The sequence below is a fragment of the Fusarium solani genome (genome assembly GCF_023522795.1).
Source record: "Fusarium solani strain SB1 chromosome Unknown bctg00000006, whole genome shotgun sequence".
Taxonomy (NCBI): Eukaryota; Fungi; Ascomycota; class Sordariomycetes; order Hypocreales; family Nectriaceae; genus Fusarium; species Fusarium solani.
Genome location: NW_027072151.1, coordinates 3,009,736 through 3,029,120, shown reverse-complemented (window position 1 = coordinate 3,029,120; position 19,385 = coordinate 3,009,736). Strand labels below are relative to the sequence as shown.

At 53.0% G+C, this 19,385-nt stretch overlaps 7 protein-coding genes across 7 annotated transcripts; 2 read left to right on the top strand and 5 right to left on the bottom strand.

Moving 5' to 3' along the window:
• Positions 1-885: 885 nt before the first annotated feature.
• MRS44_010664 (uncharacterized protein) lies at positions 886-2,396 on the bottom strand (the record flags this gene model as incomplete). The annotated part of the gene is made up of 2 exons (XM_046284518.2): positions 886-2,260; positions 2,317-2,396. The coding sequence occupies 2 exons, from the start codon at positions 2,394-2,396 to the stop codon at positions 886-888; spliced, it is 1,455 nt and encodes a 484-aa protein (XP_046128304.1).
• A 2,891-nt stretch (positions 2,397-5,287) lies between these two features.
• MRS44_010663 (uncharacterized protein) lies at positions 5,288-5,782 on the bottom strand (the record flags this gene model as incomplete). Its single annotated transcript, XM_046281509.2, has 1 exon — positions 5,288-5,782. One exon carries the CDS (start codon positions 5,780-5,782, stop codon positions 5,288-5,290), a length of 495 nt encoding a protein of 164 aa, XP_046128306.2.
• Positions 5,783-9,454: 3,672 nt separating this feature from the next.
• MRS44_010662 (uncharacterized protein) lies at positions 9,455-9,862 on the top strand (the record flags this gene model as incomplete). The annotated part of the gene is made up of 1 exon (XM_065620196.1): positions 9,455-9,862. The coding sequence occupies one exon, from the start codon at positions 9,455-9,457 to the stop codon at positions 9,860-9,862; it is 408 nt and encodes a 135-aa protein (XP_065476385.1).
• Positions 9,863-10,349: 487 nt separating this feature from the next.
• On the bottom strand, positions 10,350-11,683 carry MRS44_010661 (uncharacterized protein; the record flags this gene model as incomplete). Its single annotated transcript, XM_065620195.1, has 3 exons — positions 10,350-10,536; positions 10,590-11,377; positions 11,447-11,683. The coding sequence occupies 3 exons, from the start codon at positions 11,681-11,683 to the stop codon at positions 10,350-10,352; spliced, it is 1,212 nt and encodes a 403-aa protein (XP_065476384.1).
• A 501-nt stretch (positions 11,684-12,184) lies between these two features.
• MRS44_010660 (uncharacterized protein) lies at positions 12,185-12,886 on the top strand (the record flags this gene model as incomplete). The annotated part of the gene is made up of 3 exons (XM_065620194.1): positions 12,185-12,267; positions 12,471-12,757; positions 12,807-12,886. 3 exons carry the CDS (start codon positions 12,185-12,187, stop codon positions 12,884-12,886), a joined length of 450 nt encoding a protein of 149 aa, XP_065476383.1.
• Positions 12,887-13,334: 448 nt separating this feature from the next.
• Positions 13,335-13,739, bottom strand: MRS44_010659 (uncharacterized protein; the record flags this gene model as incomplete). The annotated part of the gene is made up of 1 exon (XM_046277149.2): positions 13,335-13,739. One exon carries the CDS (start codon positions 13,737-13,739, stop codon positions 13,335-13,337), a length of 405 nt encoding a protein of 134 aa, XP_046128309.2.
• A 1,002-nt stretch (positions 13,740-14,741) lies between these two features.
• MRS44_010658 (uncharacterized protein) lies at positions 14,742-19,291 on the bottom strand (the record flags this gene model as incomplete). Its single annotated transcript, XM_065620193.1, has 2 exons — positions 14,742-18,975; positions 19,029-19,291. The coding sequence occupies 2 exons, from the start codon at positions 19,289-19,291 to the stop codon at positions 14,742-14,744; spliced, it is 4,497 nt and encodes a 1,498-aa protein (XP_065476382.1).
• Between the last annotated feature and the right edge of the window lie 94 nt (positions 19,292-19,385).

The following is a 19,385-nucleotide window of genomic DNA, read 5'->3' as shown; positions in this document are numbered from 1 at the left end:
CCGCACAGTAACCTCTCAACGTGGTGAGAAGATGTCGTCTCACCCCCGGGTGTCTTGCATTTTTCGATCGAGCGCCGTGCCCAGTCTTGTCGACGGCGAAGCAGGCACAGCAAGCATGGCCGAGAGAGGTGGCTTATTGATCGATCCAGAGGGTTCAGCTACAGGTCATGGTTCAGTCAGATTCTTGTCTACATGTCCGCTCGCACAGAATACAGTACCCGTACGTGAAGCCAAACATGCCGTGGCGTGCTGCTCTGCCATGCCAGGTCGCCCGTTGGCGAGACTGGGTTAATAATGCTGGCGCTGTGATCTGCTGAACGTCCACAGAGACTTGTCATGTGCCACAGGCCTCCAGATGCTGAGAAATGCGTGGAGGGTGCTGCTGGCAAGCGACGCTTTGGCAGAAAGAAGATGGAGTGGCCCGGGGATCTTGTCCAGAATGACAGCTGGGGTCGCTCAGCAGCGGGAGGGAGATCCCCGGTTCACCAACGCCCGCCAGTATGTGCTCACGTTGACGACCAACGTTGCTCGTGCGTAGACGGTACGAATTCGATCCATTTGGCCTACTCAGACTGTTGCGCCATGCTCGTGGGAGCTCCGAAGGACCGCATGTATGCCGGGGAGCTCACTTGTACATGATGAACGGAGGCAGCAGAATCGGGCAACCACCCGTTCACAACAAGATAAACAGACTGCCAAAATCGTAGGCCAGGACGAGTTGGTGCCCCATGCTCGTGTAATGCCACATGTATGCACATGTCGGTTGGTGTTAGTTGAGGGATCCACATCAAGGAGTCGAAACGCTTGCTTTCGATTGAATTAGAGACCATCAACGGTTGCAGGGTTTTGCGCCGTTTGTATTCCGTGTCGCCGATTCGCCACTCTTTACCTCCTCGACCTGCGGTCAAAATCGTCCCGCCCATATCGATCCCTATCTCTATCTCGGTCTCTGCGATCGCGGTCTCGGTCTCGGTTTCTATCTCGATCTCGCCGGTCCCAGTCTCGTCTGTCTCCTCGGCGGTCATCCCTTGGTTTGCGATACCGGTCTCGACTTCGATCTCGCGGTCGAGGGCTCCGGCTTCGACTCCGTCGTCGCCCTGAAGCTTCGGCTTCGCGAGGTTTCGGTGGAGGGCCATCATCCCTCTGTCGACCAGGTCCATTCCGTTCCAGCTTTCCCTTCATCTCCTCCTCTCCATAGACCATTCCATAGTCGCCTTCAGTGCTCCTCTCCCTCTCTTCACGGTATTGTCGGCGCTTCTCCAGCTCCTTGACACCTCCCCAGCCGCCGCGACCAGCATTGGCTCGACGCTTCTTGTTTGTGTCGTTTCTCCACACGTCGCTGAGCTTGCTGACGCTCTGGGAAAAGTCGACGTGAATTCGTCGGTCGTCAATCAAAACATCCTGCATCTTGAAGTATGCTGCCTCGCAAGATGCCTTATCCTCGTATTCGATGAATGCATACTGGAGACTGTCGCCTGTCTTTTGATCCCTGATGACTTCACAGCTCAAGATTTTACCGAACCGGCCAAAAATGAGTTCCAAGTCCTCATCCCCAGTGACCGGGTTCAGCTTGCAGACGAACAAGACGTTCTCGGGAGGTTTCACTTCGGCAAACGGCAAATCACCCATCATCTCCAAAGTCAGGGCCTGTGCCTGCGCCTCCCGGTTGCGTCGTCGTTTTTCCAGCTCCTCCTCATCAACATTGTCATCAGCGTGAAGTGCCGCCTCATCGGCAATCCGAACGGTTTTAAGTTGCTGGTCGGTAGGAGGAGGACTCGAGCTCGGTTCCCGTAGTCCAGGCGGGTCAGGGTAGGGGTCATCCAAAATGACTGTGTGCTTTATCCTGATATCGATGAGGGGATAGCCCTTGTCGTCGACGATCGCCTCGTTGACCTTTTCCAAAGCATCAAATCCTTCCACAACCTTGCCAAATATAGCAGCTTTTCCGTCCAAGAAATCCGTATCCTCGCCCAGTGTGATGATGAATTGGGAAGCCGCCACGCGCGTGTCTGGGTCGGATTGCAGTGGTGCTGTCGCCATGCTGACCGTCCCTCGCTCAAGGTGTTTCAACTTCGGGTGAAAGAAGGCGGGAAACGTTCGCTTGGAAGAGTCGCCGGATAAATGGCCCCATATTGACGAGCCGCCATCAGAGTCTTTGGAGAGAGGGCCGAGAGGGTCGCCGGTCTGGAAGGAGAAGTTCTTTTGGACGGAGTGAACGGGTGAGAAGTTGTAGTACTTGACTTTGCAAAGCTTGAGGAAGCTAGATGATTGTTAGCTCGATCCATTATGTAGTGAAGCCAAATGCCAAACACTTACTTTTCGCAGAGCTTCGGCGCATGGTCGACCAAGAGGTCGATGACGATATCGCCCACGCTGGTCTCGAGGAGGACAGACATGGCGTGTCGTCGATAAAGTCTGTACAGGGAAGTCCTCTTAGTAATGCGACAACGAGAAATGAAAAAGAGGGCAACAGGGGATTGTTGATGGACAAAGTCGCGTCGTCCCAAGTTTTGGAAGGTTGTTTGAGTTCACCCGCACCAGCCACTGTCGCGAAGCTCAACTTGGAAAGAATCTCCATGCAGGTGGCGCTAGCAGCCCGCGCCACAGCATGTGTGGCTGGCACAGCAAGCTCGCCGCGTCACATGATACCCCTCTCATCCATCCAACGTTCTTGAGGGTCATATTCTAGAAGCCAGGGGATCTTTACAAAAAGGGGTCTTCCAAGCCTTGGCTTTTATCGTGGTTCATTTTACCATCTTTACTGATCACGAAGCACGACATGAGAATACTGACGTCCATATAGGCTCGGCTGTCTTGCTAGAAGACCCTTTTAGAGCGTGACAGGTTTCTACGCCGCATTCAAAGAAAAGCCTCAGAGAATGCTTCAAAGGGTGTCTTTCACCGGAAAAATCGCCAATGCCCTAATTGTAGGGTAAGATCAAAGGCAAGGACTTTAGTCCCCGATCTTAGATCAACAAACACAACCCAGTCACCTTAATCGCTTGTTAACGAGGTACAGTAGCACAGCCCGAGACTCAGAACCTCAGACCGAAGCCCATACTGTATCCATCCGAGTGGATGCGATAGACCAGGGTTCATCTTGGCAACTCAGACAAGGAAGTCCTTGTCTCCCTGCAGTTATCCTACCTCAGATCCATCCAAAAGCCGTTGAAGTCATGGCAGTTATGACGTTACCAACCCCTCTACAACAAAGAAAGTTCCCCGTTGTAGCAAAACCAGCAATCAAGCTGCTATCATATCATGGGCTCCACAACCTATCTCGAGGAGGAGGAAAACATCCGGACTTGTGTCCACCTCGCCTCTCACCGACATGTGCGAAACAAGTCAAGTGGACAAAGACCGAATCCGAACAAGCTCATTACTCAAAAGGGAAAAGCCACTGAAGCCATCGACGAAATAAGACGAGAGATCTCGATCAAAGAAAAACTACGTCATATCAGATCAAGACACCGAGATGTCATCATGATGTTTTATACTTGGCCAGGATCCAGATTACTGGGGCTTTTTCTCCAGACGAGATCGACGACCGTTGAAGTCATACCGGATAGAAAAAGAAAAAAACGATGGGCACCCCAAGGTTGGTTGCGCATGACCCCAAGTGTGTGTGCCTCTGAGCTGTTCATCTCGGTGAGACAGTCATGAGCTCATCCCGCGGGAGCGCTAGGGTAGTAGACTTCCCGTTGCCGGGGAATCTTGAGGCTCAAACTGGGTAGCATTCTACTCCCCGTAGTCAGGGCTGGATATCGAAAAACAGGGCCCTGATGTAAGAGGGCGTGCTACATTGTCAGGTGAAGAAATGTTTGTCAATGATGTAACCTTTACTCAACGATGTATCCAAATTTCCACACATTTACACCAAACATGACAACAGCAAGTCGTAATCCCCAAGAAACCAGATTTTCATCGTCACAACTCCAAAGATTCAGACTGTCAGCCTCATCGCAAGGTGAATCCCACCGTTGCTCGGTGTGCAGAAAGCCCGCCATCCTAGACTATGTGTATGCGGCGCCGATCCCCGGGCTGGGAGCACCGTTATGGAAGTTCAGCGGTGTGGAAGGGTGTGCTTGGACCGCTCAGGTGGCAATCAAACGATCACGATCGATAGAAGCCAATACTTTGACTAGCACGTATCAAAGCCCATGCCTAGCTATCAAACAACTCCAACCGTCAAGAAAAAACACCTCCCTGTTCCATCCCCCGTCGTCGCGTTACGGTTGTTGGTGGAGCTCCGTCCGGCGGCGCCAGGGGACGACGACTTGCTGCGAAATGATCTTCATTTCCCCCAACCGCCGAAGGGCGAGCAAGGGGGGTCGGGGCCGATCAAACTGCAAGATTGTGGGTTCGACGCGTGTTGTCTCGCTATCTTTCTGGTACGTGGGGCACCAGCGGCTTTCAACCTCGGGTCTGATAGTCGTTTGCTATGTTTCACATCATATCATCCATTCTTCAGCGGTTAGGTAGTCCAGGTGATGAATCCCGAAGTTTCTCACGATGGCTTCAACAAGGGATGAACGAGTAAAGTAGTTTGTGCGCCGCAATAGCAGGTGCATTGATAGTGAATCCATTCATCGCTATCACTAAAAAAAAAAAAGGATGTTGAAAAAAGTCTCCTCTCGGGAGATCTTCATGATAAACGTAGACTCTGTCCATCTCCCGCGTGATTTTCCATCGACCAGCGCAGCTCAAGAATGTAAACGAAAAGGTAAAAGTAGCCACGCGATGCCACCACAGAGTCCAGAAGTTCTTTTTGGCAAGAAACAGAGAATATTTGCCCCCCAATGCCCCAGGTTTGCCGCTCGCTATGCAGGCTTGTGTTCCCATCCTTTCCACTCCGGCTGAACCCAAAAAAAAATTGAAGAAGATAGAGATCAAGGTTTGTAGCGTTTTGGGGTATTTCTCTTCCCAGAACCAACGCTTTTCCTTGTTTGATCAGAGTAAAGACCCTGGCTTTCGTCCCAAAAAAGCCCAATTTCCAGAATGTAGTGGTTTGTTTCCCTTTCTCTTTCCAGAGGCCATATGCCGTTCAAGGCCTTGTCGATCCAACCATAAACGCCAGCCAATGCAAGACAAATAAAAAATGCAAGGACAAAGAAGAATTAGAGATTATGCCAAGTGGTTGGTTTTTTGGTGTCGTCGTAAACCATTGTGCGTGGAGGCAAAATATGTCGGTTGTTTTGCCACCACCGACAACGGTAAATGTCGTTGTGTGGTGATATGACGATGGCGGAGGCGACGCCGGGGAGTTGCCGGCTTACGCCTACTTCGCCTACTCGTTGCCCGAGCTTCGTCGCCTTCGTCCAATCCGGAGTTCCTTTTCCGTCTCCATGAGCCTTGTCTGAACCCAGGTCCTGAATGCCCGGTCGGCACGCACGCTGCTGCAGTTGAGAAGCTCTGTCAGGGTGCGCTTGATGCTCTCGTTGACCTCGGATAGGCGATGCTCCTCGGCCGAGATCTCAAAGAGAGTCTCTTCGTCGACAATGGTGGTGAGTTCGTTGCGGTCCTCCCAGCCACTGCACCGGGCGTGAGTACGCGAGTGATGTCGCCCGCTGCTTCGGGAATGGCGTTTCGGTGACGAGGGGACCGAGAGTGATGATGAGGAAGATCGTGTAGGTGATGTAGATGGCGACGAGTTGAGGGAACGGGTGGTAATGGTGAGCTCGGGGCGGATCTGGTCGAGACGATCGCAGAGCTCTTGGTGCTGCTCCTGGAGGAGCATGTACTTTTGCAGAGCAAAGCTGTAGTTGTGTGCTCCGGAAGCCATTTTTGGCAGCGAGAATGTGGTGGAATTGATGGGTGTGGAAATTGCGTTGAGAGAGCTACTCGTGCTTGATACTGATGTCGATGATACTGGTCGGCTCTGCCCGGCGAAGAAATGGGGTCTCACGTCTAATGACGAGACCATCGAGGCGACTGATGTGGTATTTGGGGAAGAGTGAGGAAGGTGAAAGATAAACCCTCAATCAAGAGGATATCGCGAGCGTGTGTCGTTGAAGAAGTCGGGTTTGTCCGCAATGCTCTTGTAACGTGGGAATTGACGGTGTAGCCCAATGGTGGTGTCGCAATGCGAGATGCAGGCACTGGAGCGCCGATCGCCGGATAATATGTGCGTGGGTTGATGTTACGGTTGTTCAGGTCGAGGTATCGCAAGAAAGAGGACCGGTTATGTACGGCAGTTGTTTGTCAAGCTCGATGGGGGCCAATCTGCGACCGTGTACGGAGAACGTGTGTGGGTGGAAAGCTGTAAGATGCGGTCCGCGATAAGACGGGAGGCGGGCGGTAAGTGAACAATTAAGTGACGGTGAGAATGATTATGGAGAAGAAGAACTCGACAAGAGTTGACCGCGTAGATAATTCAAGACACACAAGAGAGGTGAAGTCGAGACGGGAGTGAGGTAGTATGATGCTTCGTATTCTGGGGGGGATGGGAGAGAGCAGGGTGGTTCATTAATAAAGATATCCATCTCAGGATGAGCCAGGCCAGACGGGAGGGAGTGAAAGATGAGGGGAGGGGTCAGCAATTGATTAAACTACCTAGTAAGGGCATGTACCAAGTACGAGATCCAGGTACGAAGAGGACGGAGCCAGGAATTGGGAAATGAAGGGGAGTGTCGAGGTCTCAAGCAGCGAGTCAGAACCAAGGAGAGCACCATGTCTTGCCGTAACCAGAAGTACACGGGTACATTTTCCCTCACTCAATGCCATCCCATCATCGACCCCCCTTATCCTGGCACGCCCGTGCCTTGGCTTCTCAAGAAGAAGAGCTGGGCTTGGAGCTAGCCCAACCCATGGGGAGGGGATCCCACCTCTTCGATTGGGGCACCGCAGGGCCACCATGACCACTTCCGACGGCATGGGATGGCCAAGGACAAGGGGGAGGAAGACGCCTGGGCTCTGTCGCCATGGCACAAGCTTTTGGTGGATCATTCGTTGTGGGTGTGGATGTGTCCGCCGCCCTTTTTTTAGGCCAGAGAGCGTCAGCTAAGCTCGATACGGGCTTCATTGCACAGTGTTGCAATCGAGGTTCGCAAAGGTTCTCACAGGGTCGTTGGGTTGGGTTACTTTGCTTGCTGCGCTGCGCGGCGCTGCTTGGTTTGCTGGCGATGGTAACAAAATGGCGCCGTGTGGCTCGTTCCGCACGCCATCCTCCACATCGATGAGCATGATTTTGTTTCTTCTTTTCCAAGACAGGTGTGACTCTGGACAGTGTCTGACCAAGAACGATTCTCTGCTTCTACCAGGATATGAGGTCTCGTTCCTTGTGATGATCCAACGTTCCAGAACAATTGTTGTCAAACACGAGCATGAGTCTGACAAAGAAAACCGTCGCTGCAGCACAGAAATAACTTGCAACAACGCATCTCTCGTCAAGCTCCCCCGATCTGGGAATGGACTCGATCCCAAGCCCTTCCTTCTTCCTTGGTGGCGGGCGGTCCCATAGTGGATAAAGCGGGCATTCTGGAGAACCGAACCCATCCGTGCCTTGGCTTTTTCTCTGCATATTTTTTCACGATGCCTTCCCGGAGTAGCCCGGTCGGTGTTGAGCGATAAAGAAAGCCTGCCAAGCTCCATTTTCTTCCTTGGCATTAAAGAGTCCAGTGGGGATAACAGAATCTAATCAGTCAGTTTTTCTCTTACCAACAAAACACCATTCAGCAGTTCGAGTCCGTGGCGCCGCCCGTCCAGGGGGGGCTCGTGCTGTGGCGATTGGTGTTGAACTGACATTTAGATGGGTCCCCCTTCTCTGCCGCGCTCCAGCTGCTACTGCAATGGTTTACGCGAGCGAAATGCACCTGCAAGAGATCTCACGCATAAACTGGATCAAGAGGGGAAAGAAGTGTAATGCCTGGGGACGCCTGACCACGTGCAGATATGCAGCCGGTTCAAAAAAGAATTGCCTGATGGCAGTTGGAAGAACGTTGCAGTAGCAGCCAAAGAGATATGCAAGAGGTCACATTGTTATCCAGACAGACAGAAGGCCAATATCCGTACGCGCTTCCTCTCTCAAATTGGCACCCCGACCATGCACTGTGCCTCCTGGGCCTGGGGGGGTGATAAGGTAATGGCAGCCCGCAATCACGAACCAACTCTTTTAGCTCTGGGCGGTTGGTGACCACCCTTGGCCGGGGCGGCTACAGGCGGGAGCCTTTTAATTAGTATTCTGACTGGGTGGTTTGTTGGACAGCCTACTGATAAGAACAAAACAGACACTCACACGAGATTCGTGGGGTGATGGGGGATGGATGGTCGTCAGAACTGGCCTGTGAGATGACGATAACAGGTTTTTTTATGAGAGGAAGCAATCAAGCAGCAAATCCCCCTGAAAAATGATGATAGCCATTCTCAAACACCCCGGGCCAAATTGGAGATGCCGGGATATCCCCTGTCAGCTCTCACAACGTTCCCGAAATAAAGAATGGACCTTTGTTCCCAGAAGCCTGGGGACAAGACAAGACACAATATGGCAAACTCGCCGAGATGTCCCATTCCCATCGAAACCCAGTTTTGGAAGCTGTGGAAAGAATGCTTGTCCCTTGCCTTGTCTTTGTTGCCAGGGGTTTCCAATCGTGAGGCCCTCCATCGTTCACCTCAAACTTGCATAGCCGATTGCCGAACCGCATGACGTTGTCTGAGGCATCATCACCTCATACCGCCTAACACAGAAAGCTGAAGAAAAAAGAAGCCTCCGCGGAGGAGAGACACAGGTTTCACACAAGCTTCTTTCTAGCACCAGACCGTCTCTTTTCCCCTCTTTCTCAAACATTTTACCCCAAATTCTCACCATCACCCCCTAAAGTCCCTCTAGCACTAACCGGTCCTCCGGGTAGCAAGGGTCAAGCTCCGGTCAAGGGCTTTCGATGCTAATCTCCCCGGGCTTTGATAGACGTCGGATGCTTTGATCTGCCTTGCATGCATTGGACAAAAGGTTGTTCGATTGCCTTCTCTTCACTGATTCGTCCAGATGATGTAGGTGTAAAACCGGGAAAAGATACTCAAAATGTCTAGGGTAGTCGTCAGAGCGAGGTCATCTGGGGAAAGCTTCCTCATGGCAGGTCATTACGCAAGGGGCTCAACACTTTGAAGCAGATCAAGCAGACCATGACGTTTCATACTGTCAAGGACACAGGGCAAGAGTTTCGACCTTGTGTAATGACATACGTCAAATGGGTCGTTTACTTACCTGTCAATTGTTCGAGACAACTCACAAGCCCTCCATCTACACCACTTTACTTGTTATCATCCTGAGACAGACACAGGCACAGTGCGAAGCCTCACAACGTCCCAAACTTCTTGTTCACCAGTGACTAGACCGTCCACGTACATGCCTCCTCATTAGCACCATCATGGCGTCGATCCGGAGTTCTGTCGCCGTACCTGACAGGCCCAAGCTCGCATTCCATCCCCCAACATCATACAGAAACCTCCCCGGTCTGCCATGGCCCGGATCTCCGCCTCCTCTTTCTCGTCCACGGCCACTGACCCCGTGGCTCACCTTGCTTCTGCAAGCCCAGCCCATCACCCTCTGGCGTTAGACCATGGGTGCCACGTTCCTGGCTTTCGACGGATGGATGACTTCATGTCTCGTAGCACGCCCCCTCAACCCCACCTGACCGAACTGATGGATCCGGATGGGAATGTTTCAATGTGCCAAAACGCTGCGCACCTTGACACCACCCGCCGCCATGAAAGGTGGGGTGGAACCAATCGCGGTGCTCAGATCGACCCAAGCTCTCGAGCCTCTGGATCGAAGCCTCGAACTGCCAAACCCACCTTCGCTTCTCCCCGACGCAAACCCAATCGCCCTCAGGGGTCTTGGGAGGCTTGGTTCTGGCCGTCGTGTTGAGCCCTGATGACGAGTCTGGCCCAAGCTCTTTGTTACGCTTTGGATCTGGCACGTAGGTCTAGATGTCGATGCTCGGGAGTCTCGATATTTTGGTACACGAACGGGGTCCAGCTGAATTGCATAGCCAATTGACCCCTCAAACCCCTATCAAATGCCCACTGTATGAATAAAGTCAGCCAATGATGGGCCCATGTCAGGAGCCAAATCCCGAGACATGATCGTGTGAACCGGCAGAGTGGTGTGACGATGTCCGTATATCCACCGGCACATCTACATATCGTGACGACCACGCAATTGCCCTATTAGCTGCACCCGAAACCTTGGGGTTCCTTGATCATATGGGGACTGAGGAAAATCTCCTAGCGGGATGCAAGAGTGTTGGTGAACTGCGGGTCCCCGACGCCCGTCATGGTCTGATTGATGATCTAGTGGCATGACCCTTTGACGGCCAAGTCCCGGGTAGCCGAGTTTGCTGCGAATAGCTCTGCTAGAGCTCTCCAACAAGCTCTCTTCCGGGTATCCCGACGATAATCTGCGCCGCATTCTGCATTCTGTAAAGTCGGCGGTTGGCGCCAAGGCCGAGACCCTCCGTTGTGTCGACGGTCAACGCCTCGGTTGACTGCTGGAATGTATGGGGAGTATCGTAGTGCCGCGATTGGTCCTCGTCCGATTCTCTGGATGGAACCGGGTATGGCGTCGAGTTTCAATGCTCCAGGTTTCCGGTTACTCTTTCGAGACTTTGCAGATCCGGATAGCGACCTTGTCATTGTAGAAAGGACCCTCTTGCCTCTCGCGCGTTGGAACCTCAAACTCTAGATCCTCGACGGCGAGCCCGTTGGCTTGGCACTTGTCCAGAAACACCTGAAAGGTCTTTTCGTTGCGCTGGGTTGCCGAGATGAAGACCTCCACACGTGGGTAGAGGTCGAAAACCTCCTGAATAGTCCCAACCAGAGCCGGTATCACGCTCTTGTCGTAGGTAATGTCTGCTCCGAGCACTACGTCGACGGCACGTCCACCATTCCACTTCTCCTCCTCTGTGCCCATGAGTGCGTGTCCCCACTTGACCTCCATTGGCACCACGCGGGTCGAATCCTGAAGGTTGTTGAGGAAGAAGTTCTCGGGGAGGTTATTGATCACATCATCCGAGCCATCGGATGCGAGTACATGCGTCGAGCCGAGAAAGTTTGCGCAGAGAATGGACAGATAACCTGTACCTGAGCCGAGTTCCAAGATACGCTTGTCCTGAACAAGACCTTTGTTCTGGCAGAGGTATGTTCCCAGGTGAAGAGCAGCCTCCCATGTGCGAAGGCCAGTGGTCCCCGATGCCGAGATGAGAGAACGATTCTCAAGAATCGTAATGTGAGGTGCCTGAGAGGCTGACTCAAGCGAAGCCTCTTGACAGAGGTCGGAAAGATGGTATGTGACATAGCACTTTTTCTGAACAGATGAAACCTCAGCAGGGAGTGGTGTTGCAAGTAGCACCGAGAGTGCAGACATCAAGTCATCAGATACACCCTATAACCTGTTAGAAAGACATGAAATATACATAATGACACATCAGAAGCGATTTCGAATACGACTTACATACTCATCCCAGTCATCGATGCTGGCCTCAACTCGAGACATGAGCTCCTTGAGGACTCGAAGCTGGTAACGTGGTGGAGGCCCATATCGAACGGCATCATCTGCGAATAGTCTCGTATAGAGAGCATCCTGGACTTGAGAAGTCTTGAGGAGAGCCGGCTCCGGAAAGTCCAACTCGGGCTCAAGCTGGAGATATTGGTGGCAGAACCGGTTAACTTGGCGTGTGGTTGAAGACATGTTAACGAACGTGTTGAGTGCTGATGCCTGTGACAGCTCCCCTCAGCATGAGTTTGAAGTGTCTTGACAACAGACCATCATGAAGCCATTCGAGAAGTCTCCAGAAGCGACTCCATTGGATGCTGTTTGAGGAGTATCTCCACTCAAACTGGCGTTGCAGCTCATCCATCGCCAACGCAGAGTCTCACTAACAATTTCGGCGACAATTCATCCGAAGCTCTTCCGGAGACCCTTCACATTCACGTGACACACACGAAAAAAAAGCCCTGGTGGGTGGTCACCGCCTTAAATCCAAGGCACAAGCCAACGCACAAGCATTTTTCCCTGCACCTGTTTAGGGTTGGACCCAATTAAGCGACACGGGAAATCGGAATTTTCGCTCTCCCTCTGCCTAGACTGTGTGTCCCGCCCGCGACAACTTCAATCCACGACAACACCGCCGCCCCCAGTCTCTCCCCCGTCAACTCTCACCCCCAGAGACCATCACGACAATCGGCAAAAATGGCGGACAACGACTCCCCCGTCACCCTCCGAACTCGCAAGTTCATCCGCAACCCTCTGCTGGGCCGCAAGCAGATGGTCGTGTGAGTGACCCTTGAAAATCTGATACCCCTCGCGCGGTCCTCGTCCATCAAGATCATCGCTCTGCCCGTCTTGCATTTCTCGGACGGTCTGGTTTGTGCCCGCTGCGCACCAGACATCACGATACACGAAATATATCTGTCCAGAAATTGGGAAGAAAAAGGCGGGCAAGCCTTGATGAGCAGGATGGACTGAGGACCACCAGGCATGGCAGGAAACTTGGGCTGACTCGACGCGATTTCAGTGACATCCTCCACCCCAACCGCGCCAACATCTCCAAGGATGAGCTCCGCGAGAAGCTCGGCGGCCTCTACAAGGCCCAGAAGGACCAGATCTCCGTCTTCGGTCTCCGAACCCAGTACGGTGGCGGCAAGACCACCGGCTTCGCCCTCGTCTACGACTCCCCCGAGGCCATGAAGAAGTTCGAGCCCCAGTACCGATTGGTGCGGGTTGGCCTCGCCACCAAGGCCGAGCGTGCCTCGCGACAGCAGCGTGCGTCTACACACTCAACACCGAGGCATCAGATGCTAACACACACCAGGCAAGCAGCGCAAGAACCGACAAAAGACCCTCCGCGGAACGGCAAAGACCAAGGGTGCCAAGGCGAAGAAGGACAAATAAGCGACCAGCAATGTCTATGTATATCCTCGGGCTGGTTGTTGGGGAGCTGTGGTATTGTGCATTCGGCGGCCTCGCGTCCGTCATCCTCGATCCGTCGGCGTGAGGTACAGGGACCTGTCGCCGGCGGACGTTGGGGAGCTCTGGACTCGGCTAGGGGGGTGAGGGCCTGGCTTTCACGGTCTCTCCTCAATACACTAGCATGAAATCAATGGTGTTTCGGGTTTCGGACCAAAAAAATATTACATCTCTGGTTATCTTACGGGGTCTCTGTTTTTGTGATGCTGATGGATGACTCACTTGATGAATAGGCGACGGATATCACGGAACGAACATATGAATGTCGAATCAATTCAATTCAATGCTTCCCAGCAGTTGGGTATCAAAATCAGAATCTATAAACTCCCCAACTCCCGCCACGCAATGCAACTGGACAGATCAAACACACCCTTTACATGACAGCACCAAGTGCAACCGCCAAACCAGCAACCAACAACCCCAGATTGCTCCCCCGTCCTGCAGCATCAGCCTTGTAAACAGGAATATGCCATCCACAGTGCTCCTGCCCATCCCTCGTCCGACATTCATAGTAGGTAGATTGCTTCCACCCCAGACTAGCCAGCGCATCCTCTTGAGTGGGCGCCGCAGTAACGGGCGGGTTGAAAGGCGGGGGGTTTTGTTCGTTGTAGTTTGTATTCTGCCTCGCCGTTACGGCGCAAGCCCGAGCCGCCACCGTCTGTGTAGGAGAGGAAATCGTCTGCGCAGGCTGTTCAGCCGTTGGGATGGCAAAAGTTGTGGTTGTGAGGCACAGGACGGCCAAGAGGGTAAAGATGATGCGTGTATATCGTGACGCCATAGTTGCGACCCTTTCAACAAAAAGGTTCCTTTCGTAGATGTATTGTTCGTAATAGTCCAACGTATTGCGTCAAGGTTTGTCAATGAGTTGTCTTCTTCAATTCGTGAAGCCGGCGTCGTCGTTATATAGTCGTCAAGTTTCGTCGGAACACCAGCCAGCGAACTTGTGTAATTGAACCAGAACACGGAACAAAGCGCAACAAGGCGTATAGAGAAGAGAAGAAAAAGGTAACAAGAAAAGTTCAACAAGGGAACAAGAGAAGGAAAAAAAGAGAACATTGTTCTGGAGGTTCCCGACAGACTACACACAATATAACCTTTGAACCCTCCTACCCCCTTTGAGTCCCCATGACGCAAATGAACAACGAATAGCCAACAGCTCAAATCCCCCATGAGCTCATGAGACAAGACAAGAGATCCCTAAAGAAAAGCTACGGAGCGTGTGGTAACGTGAACTTGACAAGTTGGGTGGGTTGCCTCGCTGCATCATCCGCCAAGTCTGACAACTCGATTGGCTGACACGGTCTGGCTCGTGATGCAGCTCTTGGTTCCAAAACCCCTCTGAACCCGCACTGAGACAGCCCTAGAGCTAAAAATCGGTTCGTGATGTGCCTCACATGAGACGCCTAGTCTTGGATGGATGAATTGAATGGGTTTTCCTGATTCTTGCTGCCTTATGCCTTCTTGTTCATAATGCGCTGCAGCACGTTAACCCTGTCCCTGACCAAGGACTTGTTCGACACGTCGGGCTTTGCTGACGCCAGGTCCCGTTCTGTCTCGTCATCGTATAGATTTCTTGATATACAGGTTATCTACACTTCCTTGTCCCTTCCATTATCCCTGGCCTTTGTCTTCCTTGCATACCCGAACCCAAGGCTGTTCCCAAAACCCTTGACCGATTCCCCAGAACCTCCATACTTCCTTGTTAGAATTTGCGGGTCGTCCTTCTCCGTCCTTTGATCTGGCTATAGGCGCTCGCCGTCACATCCCGAGCCGGTGGCAACTATGTCCGTCCCCGAGCAGGCCGAGTTTGCGAACCCGTGCTGTTGCTTGCCGATGCAGCTGCTGCAGGGACACTCTTCCCTCGACTTCGCGTCATAAAGTTCTTTTGAACCCAGCCCGAGCCTTGTGGCACTGAATTATCTTGATAAGTCCCATCCACGCTATCATCGGCGTAGTGTTCAACAAACTGCACCGAGGGCGGGCTGGAGCTCAGCTCAACAACCTGGCTGCCTTCCGGAATCACAAATGGTGGCTCCCGCTTGACTCTCTGTGATGTTGGTGGTGTTGCAGAGCGCTCAGTCTTGACCGGCGCCTCAACTTTGACCGGCTGAAGCGATGACGGAGTCTTTGAGGGTTCCGGTTGTGTTGCATTCGGGAACAAGCTGCGGAGGGACTTGTTGCGATCTGGCGACCGATCAGAGTCGTCCTCGCCCTCATCGAGCTTCCGCATCGCCTCTTCATACTCCAAGTCCCCCTTGCCAGGCCTCAACGACTGTAGCACTGACTGTTGTGTCCATCTCGCTGGGCTTTGTGTCTGTCTTGACGTGGCAGCTGTATGGAAGATCTCTTCCAATGAAGGAAACGGACTACTGCTTCTCAGAGATGGGCGTGGGCTGGGTGACTTTTTGTGAGGCCGCTGTATCGTTTCGGCAACCACCGAGTCTTCAACACACTCCTCTGGGAGATCTTCGAGCCCGCTGATCGAAGGCGGCTGTCGTCCACTGCGGATGCTACCAACGGACAAAGGTACCGCCAAAGTTCGGTGATCAATGGATCCCATGTTCTTTGAAGGAAGTGGTGGAAGTTCTGGAGATGCTATGCTATCCGGAATGATAGCATCCAACTCAGTCCCTTCAACTCCAGCGCTCGACTCCATGTCGACATCTGCAACATCTTCTGCATCCCCTATCTCATCCACCTCCTTCCCCACTTCCCCTGCTGTAGCACCCTCTGCATCGTGGGACAGAGTGTGCTCCTCGCGTGCTATGGCAGCGTGTAACGTTTCCTGCAACTGCCGTGAAGGGCTGTTAACCATGTCGCTCGGCGTGTCTGCATTTCGGACCAGGCTGCTGATTGGTGTGTCGTCTCCGGACGTCGTTAGCTCGAGCCGCGGAAGCGCCTGGCCAGAAGGGATCGAGGTTGAATTGTCGCCCTCAGCGGCTTTGGCTGCTGCCCGTTCCCTTAGATCGGCCCCCACCTCGGCTCTCACTTCCTGTGTACCTAATTCCTCAGTTTTAGTTCCATTGTGATCTTTTCTCTCGCTAACCTTGTTGTCCTCCACCGAATCCTCGTTTTGTGCAGGTTGCTGCTTTTCGGTTGCGAATTCTGGGCCGTTGGCCGATGCCTCCAGCGTGCTGGGTGATGGCGCCTGCTGGACCATTCTTGGGTCACTCATTTCTGCCCAGGAAATCTCCCTCCGTCCATCATCCTCTTCGTCTTCGTCTTCATCCAAGTCTGGTGCTTCAAACTTGGCATACACCCGCTTGCCTGTGTGCTGGTCATATTCTTTGTCATTCTGTTCACGGTCCCTTTTCGCCAGCAGGACGTGAAGGGCGTTGTCCGAGTCAACCGAAAGAACCATTCCTGTCACGGGCAAGATTTCGGGCTGCCAGTTCGTTGCCTTGGATAGAAGCAACTGCTTCCACGTAATGACCATACCGGGCTTGACCTCTGAAAAGTCGAGACTGGGAAGAGTAGTGATATCTGACGGCAATGAGGGGAGATCATCCATGTCCGTAAACTGGCTGCTTTCCAGGTTGCCTTTAGCTGGTGCGTCATCATAGTTCAGCACCACGTCCGCATCGGCACTCTCCTGTCCAGCGTCGAAGTGACTGTCGAGATATTCATCCTCGTCGTAGCTACTTTCCTTCGACTTTCCCTTCTTGGACTTCTTCTTCTTCTTCTTTTTCTTCTGCTGGCTGTCATCATTCCACTCTGCTTCGTCGCCGTACGCCTGGTCATTCTCGTCGTAGTAGCTCTCGTCGTAAAAGTTCTGCGATGTTCTCTTCCTCTTCCTCATAGATCCGTACTGCTGCTGAGGATCCCATCGCTGTACGAACGGAAACGGCGGTTCGCTCAACACCATGCCCTCATGGCAGCATTCAACAGCGCGATACGAGATCTTCTCTCGCCACGCGTCGGGGTCTTCATCTGGCTGCTCCGGTTCAGCAATAGCGTCGTTCTTTGTTGCCTCCTTGCCCTGAACCCGAGGGTTTTCCAAAGGCTTCACATCCTTCATGAGGTTCTTTCGAAGCTTGTCTTCCTCAGTCTTCGACTTGGGGTTCTTCAGTCCAAGGGCACCAAGCAGGAGTCTCCGTCCGGCTCCCATGTCGACCTTAAGGCGACGCGATGAGGCCTTGGGTTCTGCGCTTGAGACCACCTCTTCAGTGACCGCCACTGCTGGTGTCTCCTCCATCGGTGCTGCAGGGTCCGTAACCTTGGCCTCGTTGGTGGGCTTGTCTGTGGAGGATGCCGGGGCCTGATCTTCATGGTCATCACTAACAACGCTGAGAAGCGCTCGCTTTCGTGCCATAAGCTCGGCTTCTTCATTGACGTCTCCATTGACAGAAGATTGAGACGGTGTATCTGCTAGGGCCTGAAGTGCCTTGAGACGCTTGGTCTCGCGCCTTCTCGCATTCCTCTTCTTTGTCCTTGACAGGCCAGCGCCGGGGGCGGCAGGCTCCTCAGTGGATTGTGATAGAGTGTCTGCAGCCTTGACTTCGACGATTAGTTGAGGCGCAGAAGGCTGGAGTGGCTTGGGTAGTGATCTCTGGGCCTTTGCTTTTGAAGATATCTCTTCAGGTTCAGAATCTGAATCCGAGTCTTCGCTCGAACTAGAATCACTGCTGCTGGAGCTATCACTGCTGGCGTCGGAGCCGTCTGAGTTTGATTTGTCCGCAGCAACAGCGACCTTGCCATCGTCACTATCAGAGTCAGAGTCGGAATCGCTGTCACTCGAGTCGCTATCGTCTGAACTCGATGTGTCCATCGCATTGTCATAAAGCGAGGGGAACAAGGATTTGCGCTCTTCCAGGTGCGGGAACCTTGGAGAGTCATCGGAATCATCAGAGTCGCTGTCAGAATCGCTGTCAGAATCACTGTCAGAGCTCGAGTCTGCCTTTGAGCTATTGTGGGAGTCATCAGAGTCAGAGTCGTCTTTGGAACCATCATCTGAGTCTGATTCCGAATCTGAGTCCGAGTCCGAGCTGGAACTGGAGCTGCTGGTGTCGCTCGAGGCCCTCTCTTCCACCACAGTGATCAGCGGCGCTGTTCGTGGCTCACTCTCTACCTGACTGACCAGGTTCGGAACAGGGTCCTCTGCAAACTCCACCTCCTCAATCAATGGGCGTGTTGGGTTCACGGGCTCCGGGCGTCCTGGAAATTGGAGTTCCGCGGTGCCAAAGTCTCCCAGTCTTGGGCTTTCCTGTCCCAGAATCCCTGACTGATCATCTCCGTCATTGATACCGAGCAGAGCGCGGTCCATAACTTCATCGAAACTCAGTGTTGGCTCATTCGATTTGGCGAGGGCCTGGAATGTTGTCCGCAGATCCTTCTCATGTCGAAGCAGTTCAGATTGTATCGCGGATATCGATGTCAAGGGGAACGCTGCTCGCAGTGCCGTAATCTTGTCGAGAAGCGAGAGATCAAAGGTATAGGCTGGCAGGAGGGCTTGTGGATCTTGATTGTTGTTGTTGCTGGACAGTAGAGTGTGCTGTTCTACCGGCGGCGTTTGCTCGACCAAGGCATTGTCCTCTTGCAGCAGTCTCAGTTCCTCAGTGAGATCCACGTCTGGCTCCTCTTCATCGCTCATCTCGTCAACTTCGTCGTCCATGGCAGGTTCCGCCTCGACATCCCGAGCCGGTATGAAGTCTCTATCGTCATTATCGATCTCGTCCTCTTCAAAGTCGACAGTCGGGTCAATGTCTATGAACCTCGCGCGGACAGTGACACTGCCTGGTTCATCTACGGCATGCGACTCGGAATCCTCAAGTAAAAGCTGTTCTGACTGGTGTTCCTCGTCCGAGTATGAATCGTCTTGTTCGTCGAGTTCTTCTTCGTGTGTGATTCGGGCTCGTTTTCGTGGGGGTAGGTCGAGGGATGGTCGATCTCGCGGTTGCCTCAGCCACGGCCTACCAAAAGCAAGGCCGTCAATAAGGTGCTTGCCATCCTCAGAAATCTGGTGTCGTCCGCTAAGTCTCCGTCGTCGCAAGTCGTCTGTGAGAAGCGATCGAATCCTATTAAACGTAAGCCTTGAATATTGTGCGAGGGTTAGAGGGAAAGCCCTTACAAAACTTGGTCGTCTGCCTTCAAAACCTTGCCAACCTGTTGGAAATGCAGCAGCTCGAAGCTATCTCCCTTGTCGTCGGCAAGCTCTACAGCATAGTCCTCGAGTCCCCAATCCCCGCTCTCGAGCGGAATCACCTCGTTGACCTGCGCGAGGAGCTTGGAAACAGTGAGGTCATCAGATGCGACGCAGGGCCACACGAGCTTGACCTCAGGGACGGCGTGTCGACGAACGACGAGGCGCAAGCGAATCGCCTGGGAGGGCATTGTAGCAGCTTTTGATGACTAGTGCTACGATCGCATTATTATTGAAAGAATGAAAAGAAGCGCTATTAAAAACGGTGGGGTGTTGGAAAAGTAG